The 16,727-nt window shown below is 55.1% G+C and overlaps 7 protein-coding genes and 2 non-coding genes across 9 annotated transcripts; 3 read left to right on the top strand and 6 right to left on the bottom strand.

The window, feature by feature from the left end:
* Positions 1 to 374: 374 nt before the first annotated feature.
* On the top strand, positions 375 to 1,461 carry VTJ04DRAFT_10619 (uncharacterized protein; the record flags this gene model as incomplete). The annotated part of the gene is made up of 2 exons (XM_069358378.1): positions 375 to 526; positions 594 to 1,461. The coding sequence occupies 2 exons, from the start codon at positions 375 to 377 to the stop codon at positions 1,459 to 1,461; spliced, it is 1,020 nt and encodes a 339-aa protein (XP_069213948.1).
* Positions 1,462 to 2,911: 1,450 nt separating this feature from the next.
* VTJ04DRAFT_10618 (uncharacterized protein) lies at positions 2,912 to 4,438 on the top strand (the record flags this gene model as incomplete). Its single annotated transcript, XM_069358377.1, has 5 exons — positions 2,912 to 2,917; positions 2,996 to 3,036; positions 3,137 to 3,282; positions 3,352 to 4,095; positions 4,158 to 4,438. 5 exons carry the CDS (start codon positions 2,912 to 2,914, stop codon positions 4,436 to 4,438), a joined length of 1,218 nt encoding a protein of 405 aa, XP_069213947.1.
* Positions 4,439 to 5,049: 611 nt separating this feature from the next.
* Positions 5,050 to 6,015, bottom strand: VTJ04DRAFT_10617 (uncharacterized protein; the record flags this gene model as incomplete). The annotated part of the gene is made up of 1 exon (XM_069358376.1): positions 5,050 to 6,015. One exon carries the CDS (start codon positions 6,013 to 6,015, stop codon positions 5,050 to 5,052), a length of 966 nt encoding a protein of 321 aa, XP_069213946.1.
* Positions 6,016 to 6,797: 782 nt separating this feature from the next.
* VTJ04DRAFT_10616 (uncharacterized protein) lies at positions 6,798 to 7,319 on the bottom strand (the record flags this gene model as incomplete). Its single annotated transcript, XM_069358375.1, has 4 exons — positions 6,798 to 6,865; positions 6,945 to 7,008; positions 7,079 to 7,110; positions 7,178 to 7,319. 4 exons carry the CDS (start codon positions 7,317 to 7,319, stop codon positions 6,798 to 6,800), a joined length of 306 nt encoding a protein of 101 aa, XP_069213945.1.
* A 249-nt stretch (positions 7,320 to 7,568) lies between these two features.
* VTJ04DRAFT_t161 lies at positions 7,569 to 7,659 on the top strand. Its single transcript has one exon. It is a non-coding gene; the product is annotated as a tRNA-Phe (tRNA).
* A 755-nt stretch (positions 7,660 to 8,414) lies between these two features.
* Positions 8,415 to 11,040, bottom strand: VTJ04DRAFT_10615 (uncharacterized protein; the record flags this gene model as incomplete). Its single annotated transcript, XM_069358374.1, has 4 exons — positions 8,415 to 8,697; positions 8,763 to 9,101; positions 9,528 to 9,550; positions 10,783 to 11,040. 4 exons carry the CDS (start codon positions 11,038 to 11,040, stop codon positions 8,415 to 8,417), a joined length of 903 nt encoding a protein of 300 aa, XP_069213944.1.
* A 384-nt stretch (positions 11,041 to 11,424) lies between these two features.
* VTJ04DRAFT_t153 lies at positions 11,425 to 11,498 on the bottom strand. The gene has a single exon. It is a non-coding gene; the product is annotated as a tRNA-Asn (tRNA).
* Positions 11,499 to 11,935: 437 nt separating this feature from the next.
* On the bottom strand, positions 11,936 to 13,820 carry VTJ04DRAFT_10614 (uncharacterized protein; the record flags this gene model as incomplete). The annotated part of the gene is made up of 2 exons (XM_069358373.1): positions 11,936 to 13,543; positions 13,596 to 13,820. 2 exons carry the CDS (start codon positions 13,818 to 13,820, stop codon positions 11,936 to 11,938), a joined length of 1,833 nt encoding a protein of 610 aa, XP_069213943.1.
* A 50-nt stretch (positions 13,821 to 13,870) lies between these two features.
* Positions 13,871 to 14,104, bottom strand: VTJ04DRAFT_10613 (uncharacterized protein; the record flags this gene model as incomplete). The annotated part of the gene is made up of 1 exon (XM_069358372.1): positions 13,871 to 14,104. One exon carries the CDS (start codon positions 14,102 to 14,104, stop codon positions 13,871 to 13,873), a length of 234 nt encoding a protein of 77 aa, XP_069213942.1.
* Positions 14,105 to 16,727: the final 2,623 nt, after the last annotated feature.

Here is a 16,727-nt window from a genome sequence, read left to right as displayed (position 1 = left end):
TGCATCTCGCCAGTTCCAGGGGAGAAGATAGAGAATTACTGCATTCGATATAGGTACGTAGAATGCCTCAGAGGTACTCGGGAATTCGAGCGGTAAATCGGATGACAAGCAAGGCAACCAAGACAGTGGATGGGTGATGCAATGTCATCAAAGACCATCGAGTGGGGTTGCGGGGCACCCTGAGCTTCCAGGGATCTCGAACAGAGCGGCTGGGAGCTTATAAGTGCTGCCCCGCATTCACCTGCTTCCGGAGCTCTTCTGCCTTCCATGCCCGGCATTTCCATACCTATCTTCCATCCTCCATCATCCAGGACTCACTTGTTTTCTGATTCTGTGACTTCACGCTCTGCATCTGTGACTCGAACAGGAACGAGATGGGAACTCGCGAGGCAAGCCACGCTGGATCCTGGTACGAGGGCGACGCTGAAGAGCTCGCGCGGCAGCTCGACGAGTTCCTTGATCGTGTGCCTGCGAGTCTGGATGGCAACACACTGCCGATTCCAGGCGCAAGGGTGATAATCGCTCCGTAAGTTTACGTCACGATGACCGTTGCCGAATGCCGCCAAGGATCGAAGCTCACAACATGGCAACAGACATGCAGGTTACTCGTACTCGGGCCCTTGTGCAGCATGGGCCTACAAGTCACTCGACTTGTCCAAGGCCAAGCGGGTGTTTGTTCTCGGACCGTCCCACACTTACTACCTTCGCGGATGCGCCCTCACTACGTTCGAGAAGTACGAGACACCATTTGGTGACCTTGTCGTTGACAGGGCCACCACGGCCGAGCTGAAGAAAACTGGGCGGTTCTCCGACATGCCCAGGAGTCACGACGTAGACGAACACTCGCTGGAGATGCACCTCCCCTACTTATGGAAGAGGCTCGAGCAGACATTTGATGATCCTTCTCAATATCCGCCCATCATTCCCATCCTCGTGGGGAACGCATCCGAGGAAGAGGAGAAGGGCTGGGGAGAGCTCCTGTCCAAGTATCTCAAGGATCCCGAAACAGCCTGGATCATTTCGTCCGACTTCTGCCACTGGGGAACAAGGTTCAGCTATCGGCCAATCTTCTATGAGGGCGCCATTCGCGACATGGATAACTCGCGGGGACAGACGTCCAAGAGCGCCGTGCTGCCGGTGTCGCCCGACTGGAGCACGGCCGCCAAGGACCCCGAGAATCCCGAAATTCATGAAGTCATCAAGGTACTGGACCAAATGGCCATGGATGCGGTCGAGTCCGGTTCGCACAGCGAATTCTACAAGGTAATCCGTGAGACGCGCAACACTGTCTGCGGGCGACACCCGATCGGCGTCATTATGGCGGCGTTGGAGGTGGTAGCCAAGGAGCGGTCGGAAGAGGGGAAGCTCAAGCCCAAGTTTGTGCAGTATCAAAGGAGCAACTTGGTCAAGAAGACGCACGACTTCAGTGTAAGCTACGCGTCGGCTTATGTCATCGTCTGACGGCACATGACGAGATAGTCCATCATTCGAAGATCTTACTCTTTGCTTCGATCATGGTCAGGGTTGGTTGCGAGTTGAGGGCCTTTGATGGAATGTTGCACCTCGAAGGACTGCTTGGGGTTGTGCGGAGCACTGCGCGGACCGAGACGCTCACGAGTACCCTGATCTACTCCATAGCCATGAACTTTTGACCATGAACGCCCGGCCTTGAATCCGGTCGTGTCCTGCCAAGATTGCGTTGAAGAGCAGAGCAGTGTTTGGCGGTACTCCGTACGTACCATTCACCTCCCTCACGAGATCCAAACAAAAGGTCATCCAAAGCCTTCCCATACCTCACGTGCAGGCGGGGAAATTTGGTGGAAAGAACTGGATTCCGCAGACTTGCAGTACCTACCTAGGTATGCCACGCGGGTTGCGTTGAGACCTATGGGTGGATCAGAGTGCGATCATCCAGGTCCATTTTGCAGGGCGAGTCCTCGCAGAGAGTTCCCGACCTGGTCTGGACTGGGCGGTAAGGCTCCGGAGCTGAATCCCTAGTGGCCTTAACTATTGCACTTCTGCATGTGGATGTTTGTGGTTGGCAGTCGGTTTTGTAGTGGTGGTCACGAGAGACACAGATCAACTTCTACCCAGCGCTCCCTACCTGTAGCCGTGAGTCGTAGGTAGGTTGTAGTTGAACTGCTCTTGTCGGGTCCTTGACGATCTTCCTCCTGAAACCGTTTTGTCCCCGAGCCAGGTCCACCGATCTGATTCTGTAACGGGCCGGGCGGCCCCACTTGTTTTCTCTTGACGGCCAACCGGCCATCCGAACAGCTGGATGGGTCAGGCACCTTCCAAAATAGCCCGCAGCCAACGCAACGATCCTTGCCACAGAAAAGCTTGGCGAGATGGAATCTTTCAAGATTGGGGTTCAATTGGAACTGTGCATGGCCTCGGAGAGCCGCCCAGTGTTTCTCTTTTGTTTTGGCACGGCCTGAGGGTCATGGTGTCAGAAAGGGGCATGCATTTGGCTGCTGGCTGGAGGTTTTGTGTTCACCAGCGGCTGACCACATCGACGCGCCACTGCGGCATCTGCGCGTTTGCCCCAAAGGTTGCGCTAAGGGGGCTTGTTGGTCAGATTCGGGAGCCGGAGAGGCTGATGCGAAGAAGCGGAATTCCCTGCAACCGCGCCACAGCACCCTAATCTCGTTTTGGTCTTGCTCCTGAGAGCACCCTGACATCGCTCATTTACTGGACCACTCCCGGTTCGACCGCTGATTTTCCCAGCCTGACGACTTTCTTTCCCCTTTCCCGCCTCATCCCAAGTCGGCGCTTGTTCATATCCCATTACCAACGCGCTGGTTTCGGGTCGTACACGACAGACATCTCCTCGCTTGCTGGCTCAACGCGATCACTTCCGTACGACCTGTCTGCGACCTGACTCGAAGCGCTTTCGTGCTCCACCATCAAGATGAGCGTACGTTCGCCCATGACAGGCCGAGCCGCCTCGAGCTACAAAAGTCAAGGAAAAGAAGAATCGCTGACCGTGAAATAGTACGGAGGATATAACCCATACGGCGGTGGTGGATCGGGGAGGTATGTCCTTCTGCCAATGCTTTCTCTTGGATGGATGGTGTTTGAGATGCGAGATGGATGATATGAACGAATGTGTGTGGCTGACACGATGTTGTTCCAGGGGGTACGGTTCCGATCCCTTTAGTGATCGGAACGCGGCTCAGTACGGAGGAGGCTATGGGGGAGGAGGATACGGGGGACAATCGCACGAGATGTCTTCGTTCAGTTCGCCTCAGCAATCCTATGGCAATCCATATGCGCAAGGACGTAAGTCGGAAACGCTTCGAAGACAAGATTCCTCGCAAACTTGATCCCTAACGGCGGCGCCAATTCCAGTCCCCAGTAACCCGGGCCCTGCGGGAGGGTCGGGTCAACGATCGATCCTCGACGAGTGCACCGATATCCAGAATGGAATCCAGGACATCGAGAACAAGCTCGGACAGCTCAGCGGACTCCAGAGGAGGGCGCTTGACGATGCGGACATGACCAGCGGATCTAATACCAAGCGCGAGCTCGACAACCTGACGCAATCCATCATGGATCAATACCGGCAGCTCACGATGCGCCTGAAGGCCGTCAAGCAGAACCCCGACGCCCGTCACCCACGCAACGTTGCTCAGGTTAACAAGACCGACCGTGACCTGCGGCGCGCAATCCAGAGGTTCCAAGAGATTGAGGCTGGGTCGCGCAGGGAGATGCAAGCGCGGCTGGAGCGCCAGGCCCGCATTGTCAACCCCAACGCCACCGACGAGGAGATCCGGCAGATTGTCAACAGCGACACGCAGGTCTTCCAACAGGCTGTGTTGGGTAGCCGGACGGAGCAGGCCACCCGCGTTCTCGGCGCCGTCAAGCAGCGTCATCAAGAAATGCTTCAGATCGAGAGGCAGCTCAATGAGCTGCTCGACCTCATGAACGACATGCAGGAGCTCCTGACCAAGCAGGAGGTCCAAGTCCAGGCCATTGACACTCATGCCGAGCAGGCTGCCGAGGATATGGTCAAGGCGAACGAGGAGCTTGAGGTGGCCGTCACAACTGCCCGGAAAACTCGCAAGAAGAAGTGGATTTGCTTGGGGATATGCGGTATGTCGTCTTTCACCGAAGCTCTCCAACCCATATACTCAATATCTAACTGATCCATCCAGTGCTCATCATCGTTATCATCGTTGCTGCTGTGGTCGCCTACGTCATGGTCAACCGTGCCGCCAACGGTGCCACCAAGCGGAAGCGTTCTCTCATGGAGCGCAGCGTCCTGGACGATCTGCAGATGAACACGGCCCGCGCTGTCCTCTCCGCCGAGATCTCTTCGACACTGCAATCCCGTGGCTTTGCTGCCGGGGGTGGTCTCTTGCCGAACAGCGAGGTCGAAAAGCTCGCAAAGAAGCGATATGTCGTCTGGGATGGCCTCGACGATACGGACAACTAGGCCATCATGTCGTTGCGCGTCGCCAGCAGTATGGCGCCTTTAATACCTCGATCCGTTCGGATTGTGAAATTGGAGGGAAGATAACATCTACAATCCATTGGGCATATACAAAATTGTACCACGGGGGATTCGAAAGTCTGACAGGCTCCGATCAAGGGCCGGCCGCTGTCGGGAGATCCAATTGATGACTTCGATGTAAACCGGCGTTTTATCTGATTCTTGTTTTTGTTTGCGCTGGGAATTATATTTTGTTGCGCATGGCATTTCGTTTGGACGAGTCGTTAGGGCGTTGACGGACGTGGGAGAAATAGCTTTCGGACGACCTTATTGTTCATGTACCTTATCGAGGCGTTGTAATAGAATCTCCATCGTCCGCATTTCTTTCCGTCTTGCTCGACTCATCCCTCCTGTTGCTTACAGTAGCTTGGCTATCTCACTCTCTTTGTCTCCTCTTGATCTGCCGCCATAACGTATGTCCCACCACAATTAGAATTATTATCCTAGGTACATCTATGTTCAATGAACAGCAACCATGATGATGGGTTGCCTGAAAGCGGAATGCCACTTGAGCATAACCGTGTGGCACAAGAATTATCATCACTTCGACAACCTCACACTGAAGGTTGACCAGACGTCGTGGCCTCCGCTTCTTCCAGCCCAGACGCTGGCGGTGGCGGCGGCGCTGGGGGTGGTTGAAAGCTCCCATGATCAATGGCCCTCTGTCTTGCTGCCCCAGCCTCTACCACCTTCCTCAGCGTCGTCATGCGCCTTTCAAACTCCTTCAACAACTCCGGATACTCATCTGCCGTTGGCGCGCTTTGCTGCCTTCCAGAGACGGTCCCGGACGCTTGCATCTCAGCCTCTGCCGCAGCCTTCCCTTGGGGCCGTGGCGGTGGATGGTCGAGGCTGACCCCGTCAATCTTCAGCACCAGGTTGCCCCCTAGCCCTCCCGCGGCAAGACCCCCGCTGGTTTCCCCTGACCGAGTCAACCGTGCTGATGTCGCTGCCCAGTCTGGCGTTAGGCTGCTTGCCCAGACCACCTCATAACCGGACCCGTCGGCGGTTGGCTCGACCTCCAGGAGCACACCTCGGTCTGGCGGGGTGCGTGAGCCTGATCCCCCCGCTTGTATATCGGGATTGTTCGTCTCTGTCTCGTCCCCAACGGCTTGCGCAGATCCATGATGGTGCGCCAGCGCAGCGCTCAAATACTCCGGGTCGTCGTCGGCAAAGATGTAGTGCACGGTGGGGTAGTGGATGGTTTGCTTGTTTGTCGACTGCGACGTCGAAGAGATGAGAGTGAATATTGGCGAGAACGGTGGCGGGGGAGGTGAGGAGTGGATTGGCACACCGCCATCGTCGTCCGCGATGGGTGGCGCGCCTTCGGGGACTGGGTTCGGCGGGGAATAAGTGGTGGTTGAAGCCGGCGGCGCGGGGTGCCCGGAGATGGCATCGTGTCGGAGGCTAGACCGACTGCCCCGGGCGACTACCGAGGATTGCGGTCGCGGGGACGCGGGAGGCACGGCCGAAGCGTAGTAGGCCCGCGACGAAGGGCGGGAGGTATTGCTTGGATCAGCCATTCCTGGTTCGTAGGTGACGTAAGCGGGAGTGGTCAATGATGAGAGAGGCAGCTCTCGTCTCGGCTAAGATAGATGGTCACGGTCAAGGGGCGGCTCCTAATGAAGCAACGAAGCGCGATGATGGATCAATGAATGGCGTATTATTCACTCTCGACGAAGGTGGGATGTTGTGCGGCATGTTTGTATGCTGTTGTCAGAAGAAATCGACACGTCAGAGAGGCGTCGGCGTCGCAGCGGCGGAAGTGTGGGGGTCAAGGCTGAGGTCGTTGGGGCCATCCAGAGCCGCCTGCCACATGAGACAAGGTGCAAAAAGATGGGTGGGAATGTTTGACGGTTGCGTGGCAAGGGATGGATGTCTTTGACCCTCCAAGTTGAAGGTTGCAGGAACCAGCGCTGCATGACGCCAGTGCATGCCTGGGTGTTGAGCTTTATCTTATCGCTTACACCATCTGTCCCGGCCCGCCCCAACAGAGCTCACCAGCCTCATCATTCTGCGGTGGACTGAACACACAGAACTGAAGAGTACCATGTTGTGAAATTACACATGTGGGGGACAGAATAATCTATGAGTTCAGTGTTTTGATGTTCCCAAAGTGCCTCTCCTCCACCGGGCGTCATAGGTTGGAGCGTGTGCTGCTACCTAAAGTACCTGTGTACAAGCAACCTCAAGGCAACCATGCTGCACACTGTCTTTGGCCATACAACAAGAATGATTGCGAGGTGGTTGGGCAAATGCATTGCCGAATTTATCCCAGTGTCCCCCTCCCCGAGACAGACAAACATCACAGTTCTGGTGGCCCATGGCTTGTCTCCAGAGAAGCATCGTTTGGTAGTTCGGTCCATTCGAATCCTAAACGGGACATTGCTGTGTCAGAAGGCCATAACCAGTGCCAGAAGATCGAAGAGACTCAGTATCCAAGGAGTCTTACTCTGTCGACACATGGGGCATTGACCCTTGGCAGAGTCTTGTTTTATCCACTCGAGGATGCAGTGCTAGAGTTTTTGGCGTCCCTTGTCAGCCTGCCGTCGAGGAAGGGGTCGAATATCAGGAATTGCTGCAAACCATGTGAAAGTTGTGGCCGCATTTGCCAGATACTACCCAAACAATGTCAGCGGTCTGAGGTGGACAGGGCCAAGAAGGGGATTCCCCAGCTGAACTCACACAGCGGGCAGTCATCTCCAGGATATTTGCACGTCGGACATGTGCCGTCAAAGTGAACTTGACAGATGCCACAGACGTCATCTTCGGGAATATCCCACCGCCAGGTCGCGACCGCGTTCCATTTCGTGATCTTGACCTTCATTTCCAATATCGGGTTCTGTATCCTGATTGTAAAAAAGTCTGTGGCTCCAGTGACAATTCGGCGGGTCTCGAGTCTCCTGGTTTGTTGCCCTGGGTTGTTGCTGTGACCAGATTAGGAACTTTCTCATTCAAGAGGCACATGCAGTGTTGCCCAGGTTCAGGTGCAGCGTCGAGACGACTGAAAGTCCGCAGCCCTCCGCCTCGCTTAAAAGTACGCGTCCGAGATTGCAGTACCAACGAATCAGAAGAGGCGGCTTTAGCTCAGTTGGGATGAGCGTTAGACTGAAGTCAACTTCAGGAATTCAATCTAAAGGTCCTGCGTTCGATCCGCAGAAGCCGCATATCTTTTGCTCCATTCTCTTTAAGATGTTCTTTTTAGCAGGAGGGAACACGCAGGGATGCGTGTTTACATGTGAGGTAGGTATACAAAGCGGTCAACTTTCGGTTCGCATTTCGAGGAATGTAGAACATGTCAGCTTTTTGGATGCTTGGGAGTTGACTTGGTTTCCCCTGTCACGGACATAGGTAGTTAATGGCAACTCTTGGTTTACCTCCCAACAATGCTCTGTTCGAGGGCAAACTTCCTCTCCACAAGCACTTAGATATTAAATCCCCTTCTCCCTTCCAGGTTTCCTTGCCACTCTCGGCTGGGGAACATTTAACCCCCGATTGTAACGGGCTAGAATCCGAGCCATCTGGCGTCACATCCAAGAAAGACAGCCATAAAAGCCATGATATCATGCCCGCGTTATGCCAGTTGGTTGCCAGCAATCTGGCTAATGAGCATGGAGCAAGAGGTTCTCCTGACAGGGCACTTGTGGCCGCAGTGCTATGTCACGTTCTGGCCCGGGGAGACAACCAGCCCTCGATTGAAAGACGGGGATGTGAAGAAGGCCCGTCTCCCCTCTTTCTTGCTACTTCCATCTCATTGTTCCACCTGCTGCTTGGTAGTTCCCATACCATAGTTGGTCAAATATGTTTCAATTGATACGGGCTGGTTGGATGTGTGCTTCTGTTTGTGTTGGGTGGTACCGAGGGATTACAGCTACACACAGATAGTTAAGCACCGTCGTTATAGCGGCATTGGGAGCTTCCATCAGGAGCTCGTCTCAGCGGCCCTACCATCCGTTTCATTCCCCGTGCCCGGAGTAGCGCGGAGAACACGCTTGCTCAGAATAACATAGTCTGGTTCCCGTGTCTTCCCGGAGCGCAGTACCCTAGCTTGAGGAGAAATCTCGTCCTTCTCAAACCCAAGCTTGCGATAGAAGCGCAGGCCATTTTGGTTCGACAGGAAGCATGTCAACATGACCTTTGTAACGGAAGGGAGGTTGATGGCGACTGTGGTGTGGAAGGCCATGAGGAGGGTGCCAAGGCCTGTGCTGTATTTTCCGTCGTCGTCAGATAAGCAGGCAACGCCGTTGACGGGAGAGTTACGGAAGCATACCCCTGAAGTTCCGGCTGGAGGTGAATCTCATAGCAATAAACCACAGGCTCACCCTCTTCATACGTAGGCATGAGCGAGGTGAAGCCCCGCAAAGTGTTTGTCTCCTTCTCCTTTACCAGAATGTATCGCAACTCTGGGGAGGCCATTTCCTCTAACTTCTTCCGTGGGCGCCATTTGACGCTGGATTGCTCATAGTCGGCGCGACTAGTTTGCTCGACCAGGCGGAAGCAGGCCTGTAAGTCGTCCTGAGGCAGATTTGGCTGTCCGACTAGGCTTATGGTGTAAACGGCGTTCGTGCGAGGATGGGTCCATGTTGTGGTCCAGGGCGTGTCTGAGGGCCTGTGATTGTTGGGTGAGCCTCGTGGAGGTGACTGGGGAGTTTAGACTTCAAGTGCCAACCTCAGGAGGTAGTCTGCGACGAACTGCTCATCCGTTTTGCGATTGGCAAGCTCTATTGGGCACGGGGGCTTCATTCCGGCTTCAAGGGAAAAGGGGGAGGATGGGAGAGGGAGGGTTGTTTAGATGGACGCTCGCTAAATCAGCTGTGCAAACTGAGTCTGTGCCGTGAGAATCCAACTTGGTATTCATACCTCTGGCTACGAGGTCGCCGTGGTGAGTCAGGCCTGATCAGGAGATAAACTTCGTTGGGAGCAATTGCCACCCCAGAAAGTGTAAATGCGTTCATTCTTGTCGCGAGCCCTGGTGTCCGAGTTGATGGTCCAGACAGTGCCCAACCGCCGGGATGGAAGTCTCTGATCCCCTAACCCTAACCCGGTGACGATGAACTGCTGTGGGTGTGCCAAGCATGACGTCTGGACCATATTTCCATCTTCAAGGACATTGACAACGTATCTCACCAGACTCCCCAAGACAGGACATTATACTGGGCCAATTGCTTCAAGGCCTCTCCTGGAAACCCCCATAGAGTGTCGATTTGACCTTTCTGACTCTTTCGGCCTCTTCCAACTTGATGCAGTTCCTCGCCGGCCCGTGCCGGCTCCTTCGCACATACAGCACCTCCTCGGCACCCGGCCGAACGACTAGGCCAGGTCCGGCATTGAGCCTGGAGCATGTAGGTACCCGATGCTGTTCCTCGCAATACAAACAATGGGTGCCTTGGCTGACGAAGGGGCAGTTTATCCAGCGTGCTCGAGTCCTGGCATTTTACCGCACCGTTCTTCGAGGAACCCGTAGCATTCCAGACCCCAAGGCCCGCGCCGAGACGCGGAGGTTTGTCAGAGACGAGTTTGAGAGACATCGCGGGATCACTGATATTGTTCGTTTCCCCGTCAATGATTCATGCCTTAGTCTTATACGCCTAATCCCTTGGCTGGTGTACTGACGGGAATATGGTCCAGGAGCATATCAGATATCTCCTTTCGACAGGGAAAACTGAATGGGAGAGCATGGAGAGGTACATAACTGGCATGTAGAGAGGGCTCTTTTTGACTGGGCAATTGTTTGTCTTTGTTTCACACTTCTTTGGCCTCGTTGTCCTCCTGGACGCACCTTGCATGCACCCTATGAAGCTTAATCAAGGCTGACTTCCCGGGCGATCTATGGACCGATGACAACTGGGGACCTCAGAATCCCAACACTCCATACCCACAATACCGTGGTAGATCACGACACGCCGGTCTCAGGCAGTAGTCGTTTAAAGCCATGCTCAACCTGGTCTATACCCCTCTTCCCCAACCATCATCATGGCATATTGTACAAGAACCCAGATACCCGACCGAGGGTCTATGTGTCGATTGATCGTTGTAATGCTCAACAAGCTTCCCGCGCTCGCAAAAAAGAAAACCCCATCCTTTATTTCGCAGCAACCAAGCTTACCCCTGACGCTGCTTGTGCCTTGGGTTGGCTGAGCAAATGACATAACGGTAGCCGTTATGCCGCTTGTTTGACTTGCGCCGGACCACCTAGCCGAGTAGAACACCCCCTAAGTCAGCTGTTTGTCCATGCAATCCTTCCGTTTCTACAACCCTGCCGTCCTCTTTTATCCCGTCGCCGTTCTCACCTTGCAATGCTCGCACCGCTTCTTGATAGCGCTGCGGACTTTCATCCCGCGGACTTGCTGAGTTTGGAGGGCCGCGGTGCCCGCGGATGGTGAAGGCGAGGTAGTGATTTTGGGGGCAGCTGTCCTGCTGGAGAGGATGGCTTGCGACAGGCTTCGGGTCTGCTGCTGGACCGGGTTGGAGAGGGAGAGGGCTCGCATGGACGCGGCGAGGGAGATGGACCTCGTGGTGGTCCGGAGGGTTTGGAGGACGGTCGCCATTTTGTGGTTCGTTTCCCCCAGTCGGCTGGTGGGAGAATGGGAGGCTGGATTGTGGTTGAGGGGATCGGTCCTGAGGTTCGGCGCCGTTGGCGGAACAGATCGGCGGCAAGAATTCAAGGTCGGGTCGGCTGCCGATTGTTTGGCATCGTCAGGTGGGGATCTGGCGGGAGCAACCGACCCTAACCCTTCGACGAGAACCCCACCATGCTGCTCATCGGAACACAGATGCGCTGGGAGCGCTGAACACATGGCAATGGCCTCGAATCAGATGCCGACGGCGTCAACTACTCATCTCCTACAATATCCACGTCAAAAAAAGAGCAACTCCCATCTCCAGATGAAAAAGGCAATCCCAAAAATGATGGTGAAAAATGAAAAGAACAACTCCTTCGGGAAGGCTCGAACTTCCAACCTCCTGATTAACAGTCAGACGCGCTAACCAATTGCGCCACGAAGGATTTGTTGTTGAGAAAGGTGCTGTAACGGTAGCACTATGACAGTCGACAAGCGGAACGGTTTCGCCCAAGGAACACACCTCATCACCAACCAAACGTTCATGACGAGGTCGTCATTGCCATGCCTACCGGTATTGCTGATCAACGGCCATCAAAACTTAGTTGTCAAAAATACAGGCCAGCCATGTAACTGAGAATCGAGAGGCGGGCAAAAATGATGAAGTGTTGAGTCAGTGGAAGACCCAAACTGTGCACAACAATGACAACGGTGAACGGCAGCAAACCCCCCAAACCGGATTCAAGGACATCGGTATGGATATACGTATCAACCAAGTACCTATCCAACGCATGTCAAATGACAACGGAACCCCACCACAGGATGTCCTACCCCTCGCTACACAAACACGAGCACAAATCTTCACTCCCTATCACACCCCATTCTACGCCTTGCTGGCCCGATCCTCCTTGATCAAATCTGCCGCCCTCTCCGCCACAGCATACACGACACTTTGGATATTCCCAACCGGTTCAAGCGGGAAAATGCTCGCGTCGACTACCCTCAACCCCTTGACTCCATACACTCGCAACCTCTCATCCACCACACCTCCATCTTCCTTGGGCCTCATGCTGCAGCTACCAGACAGATGGAACACCGAGATCTGCCTCTGCCTGACAATCTCCTTTGCGGTCTCCAAATCATCCGCCACCAGCTCAGGCACCCGCTTCCCGCCCTGCTTCAACACTTTGCCGAAGGCACCTTTCGGATCGACCAGCCTCTCAACAAACTGCACGCCGCGAGCGAGCAGTTCCAAGTCGAGCGGGTTGCTGTTGTAGTTCGGCTCCCACACGGGCGCGGCGCGCGGGTCGGCGCTGCTGGCGTGCACACTGCCTTGGGAGAGGGGCTGGTTGAGGACAGTCATGATGCTGATGTAGTTTTCGGGGAGGGTTGGGATGATGTACTCGGCCATGCTGGTGGGACTCTCGGGGATGTTGACCTGGGAAGGGAAGAGGAGGTACTGAAAGGTTGGTTCAGCAGGAGAGTTGACGAGTCGGCGAATGGCGCGGGAGTTGGGTGTTTCGAAGGTTGTTCCGTCGAAGAGCTGTTCGGCTGCGGGTGTGCCCGCGAGAATCTTACCCGAGCCGTCAACAAGGGGCGTGTACGCGACGGAGATGATGCTTTCGCCGAACGGCCCGGCGCCGTTGGAGGATTGGTACAAGCCGAGAAGCTGTTGGACAATAGCCGGGTCGCGGAGGACGTCGCCTGAAGGGACGCCGTCGGCGACTTCGAAGTTTTGGACGACGATAGGGTGGTCGTGCAGGTGCTCGCCTACGTTGGGGTTGTCGACGATCACTGGGATACCGAGCTTCTCGAGATGGCTGCGCCCGCCGATGCCAGAGAGTTCCAGGATCTGTGGCGTCTGGAGCGCGCCTGCGGCCATGATCACCTCGGTGGTGGCGGAGACTGTGCGCGTCTGGCCGTCTTTGGTGGAGATCTCGACACCCGTCGCAACGGGTTCGCCGCCGCTGGAGGTGTCCAAGAGCACCTTGGTTACCAGCGTTTCAGTTAGGATGGCGAGGTTCGACCGCTTCAGTACCTCGGGAGTGAGGTATGCGTTGCCAGAAAAGCTCCGGACGCGGCTGGACCCGTCGATGCTGGCAGGCTGCTGCCAGGCACCCATGGTTGTGCCATCACGGGGATCACTCTTGGCTTCAATGCCCAACTCGGCAAAGACGTCGAACCACGCCTTGTTGGCAACATTGTAGCCAGCGCTGTACGAGACCTGGAGAGGCCCGTCGCCAGGCGGCTTGCCCTCGTCGATGTAGTTCAGGCCCAGAAGCTCCTTGGCCGGCGCGGGCGGAGGATTCACTGTCGCGAACTTGCGGAAGTAAGGGGCCAGAGTCTCAAAGGTCCAGCTCGGATTGCCCAGCTCGGCCCAGGCATCGATGTTGCCCTTGGTTGGGTACACCAGCATCATGAAGTTGAGAGCCGAGCTACCGCCGAGCATCTTTCCGCGAGCCTGGTTAATGCGGCGGTTATGCAGAGAGGGCTATGGCCTGCGTTAGCGACTTCTCATGAGATGATGTCTAGAGGCATCAAACCTGTGGCGTCGAACTGAAGTTCCAGTCATACTCGTCCTTGCCGTACAGAGCAGCAACAAGACCCGGAGTCAAGACCAGCGGATCGGCAGTCCGGTCGCCGCCGGCCTCGACAACAAGGACGCGGACATTAGGATCCTCAGTAAGGCGACTTGCAACAGCAAGACCGGCTGTGCCTCCGCCCACGACAATGTAGTCGAAGGGTTGGTCAAGGTCAATGGGCGCCATGGCAGTGGTTACAGCTGCACAACTTTGCAGCTCAATATGCACAGTAACCGTCAGGTAGGCAGCGGGTGATACGGTGCAAAGTAATGAAAGGGAACACAAGCCCTGCAAGGCACAGTTTGCGCAACCGAGTGGGAGTGAGCAGCGAGGTCAGGAGAATCCGACAAGACAAGCCGAGAAAGCTTGATGATGACGGTGAAGAGGAAGACAGTGAATGTAAGAAGTCCACGGAAGAGAAGTTCAGAATGACAGCCTATATAGGCCGCAAGAATGCAGCTCCACGCCATGCCGCGCCGTGCCATGCCATGCTAACCTCCTCTCTGTTGGCAGGTTGAAGGTGACGAGGCTACAGTCCTAAAGTTATCGGACTCACTAGGATGACATGCTCCTCGTTCCACCTCGACCAGTCCGATATGGACTTTCAGAGGATGACAAGCTCCCGGCCAGCCGGTTGGCGGCGATGACAGTCCAAAAGGGGTTAGTCACAGGTGACGGAGGTGTGTTGCATCTGCACAGCGCCTCCGGCGAGACCCCCGCCGAAGATCCGAGCTAACACCGGGGAAATATTCTCTCTGGTCCGGAGTCCCAGCTGGTAGTAGTTCCGGAGGTAGGTCGGAGCCAAGGACGTGTGAAATGAGGGGCCAGAAGCTGAGACTGACGATCATCCACGCTGACGAAGACGTGGGGCGGATGGGGAGGGGGCGCTCTCTAGCTTTGCTTTGTGTAGTCTAGGCGTTGTGTTGTCGAGGGGATCTCGGCTGGGGAAAATTGCCAGATTGGGCCAGGGGAATAGATGGCCAAAGTTCAGAATTCGATTCCTAAACTGTCGCCTTGGAACGAGCGGATGTTTGAGACGGAGGGAGTGGGCTCTCTCACATCCAAACAAGAGGGTGACAGCCGCGGAAGGCGGAGCCTGCTAACAGCTAGCGGCCGCTGTGGGGAAGTTGACTTATATACTACCGGAAACAATGTCCAAGCAGCGAAATGAGTTGCAGTTCGTCCATTGTCCGACACGGTCCTGAGAGGAGGCAGGCTCTCCATTTCTAGACGGTTCCTTCGAGCGATATAAGTAAGGAGTAACCAGTCATTTCTTGTGTTGGCAGTCTTACGTGCAGCGGTTGAATCAGATCCTAGCCACGCACATATGCATTGGGAAATCAGTAGAGGCGAGTCAAAGTGGACCAAAGTTCGAAGCGTTTCAAGAGAACCGCCAACCGCCTTCCTACTACCTACGTAGGAAGGTGTCGTGTCACGACAGGTACGGAGCTTGTACATACTAAGTACATACACCAGTGCATCAGGCACCGCTGGGTTGGTCCTCTCTGAGCGGAGAGCACACTCTCAACCCTGGCTTCCAACTCTGCCTCAGCTCCTCGTCCAACCCTCACTGATTTGAACCCTGATCCTTGGCTTGGGGGAGCGCGCTGGTTCCTGCTCCACTGCGGAGCACTTCCGTCGCTCTCCTTCTGGCCCATAAACCAGGAATTTTACTTTTTGTTATTTTTCCCCATGAGAGCGTAGCGTACTACGCAATTACGTTGTAGTGCCACCACTAGCTCTTTGATCGGCCAAATTTTGTAGGGGTTTTAGCGAAAGAAGGAATACTTCCGCGGTACCTTACTCAAGGGGCTACAAAGGATCGACAGCGAAAAACGGCCGAACAGGAAATCTCCGTGTAACCTTGCGACGTCCAGACTCTGATCTTCGCGCCACTCCGTCTTCTCCGTCTTTGTTTTTTTTCTTGATCCATACAGCTGCGACGCCTTCACGTTGGACATCCACCAGTCTTACGACGCCTGCTACTCCCGCCCACTGTACTCCGGAGAGCGAGGTTTTTTTTTACTCCAACATGGAAATCGGCTGCACGGAACAGCCCCCTTGTCGTCCATCCCATATCGTCCGACACCAATTCTTCACTTCAACAAAATCCACGCAGCTCTCGGTGCTGTAACACGACACTGTCCTCGCTGCGTGAGCCGAGTCTCTCCTACAGGATACTCGCCATCCCACCTGCTTGGTTATTCTAACCCCTGACGATACCTTCCAACGCCTGAGACTGATTGTCCATTGTCTCCCACTCAGGTGTGATCCGCTGGACTGGACACTAGGCCATGATTTTAGCTTCATTCTTATATCCGCTTTTCACAGACTAATAAGCGAGAGTGACATGTACTCCAGTGATAGGCATTGTTAAGGATGCTTTTTCCAACATGGAGCCTCCGCATGTTGTCCATTTTGCTTTGTTCGGCACATCTTAGCGGGAATACAATGCCCGGTACGGACATGGGATCCCTTCGCGCTCGTAACGGCCGGGTCAAGGGGTGCCCTCATCCCATGTCTCTCCGTCCGAACAGAACATTTACTGGTGTTTGAGCTCCGGCATTTTCATTGGGGAGTTCGCCTCCCATTTCCCCCACGTATATGCCGCAACCTGGCCCGGGCAAATGGTACCTGTTGAACACTTGTCGGACATGCTCGCTGTTCCTGGCTGCCGCGTGCCGATCCGGGGCTGGTCTCCGACCTGGATCCGGGGTAGAGAGAGGCGAAACTCGACGCCGGCAGTTCCTATCCATGTACTGTGGATAAGGCATCGCCTATGCTTTTGGAAGAGTTACATGATGGCGTGGGTGGCTCAGGTAGAACACAAGTTCCAAGTTATATTTCCGCGAGATGTGCCCCCTTCTACTCTGTGTCTATCAACGCCTAAAACAGGCTGCCGAGACGTAGCGAAGCAGATCCTCGGACCACTCGGCCTCGTTCCGGACGCAAAGAACAACCTCCAACGGCCGGGGTGGGTTGCGACTTAGAGTTCGGACGGAAGTTCCCATCGGCCGGCAGTTTGTTCTTCGTTTTGCTGGGGGTCCAGATCTCTGCTCAACTTCGGGTATCACAGAGGTTTGTTGGCAGATC

Source organism: Mycothermus thermophilus, assembly GCF_041956435.1.
Source record: "Mycothermus thermophilus strain CBS 625.91 unplaced genomic scaffold VTJ04scaffold_8, whole genome shotgun sequence".
NCBI lineage: Eukaryota > Fungi > Ascomycota > Sordariomycetes > Sordariales > Chaetomiaceae > Mycothermus > Mycothermus thermophilus.
This window is presented reverse-complemented; position numbering and strand designations above follow the sequence as displayed.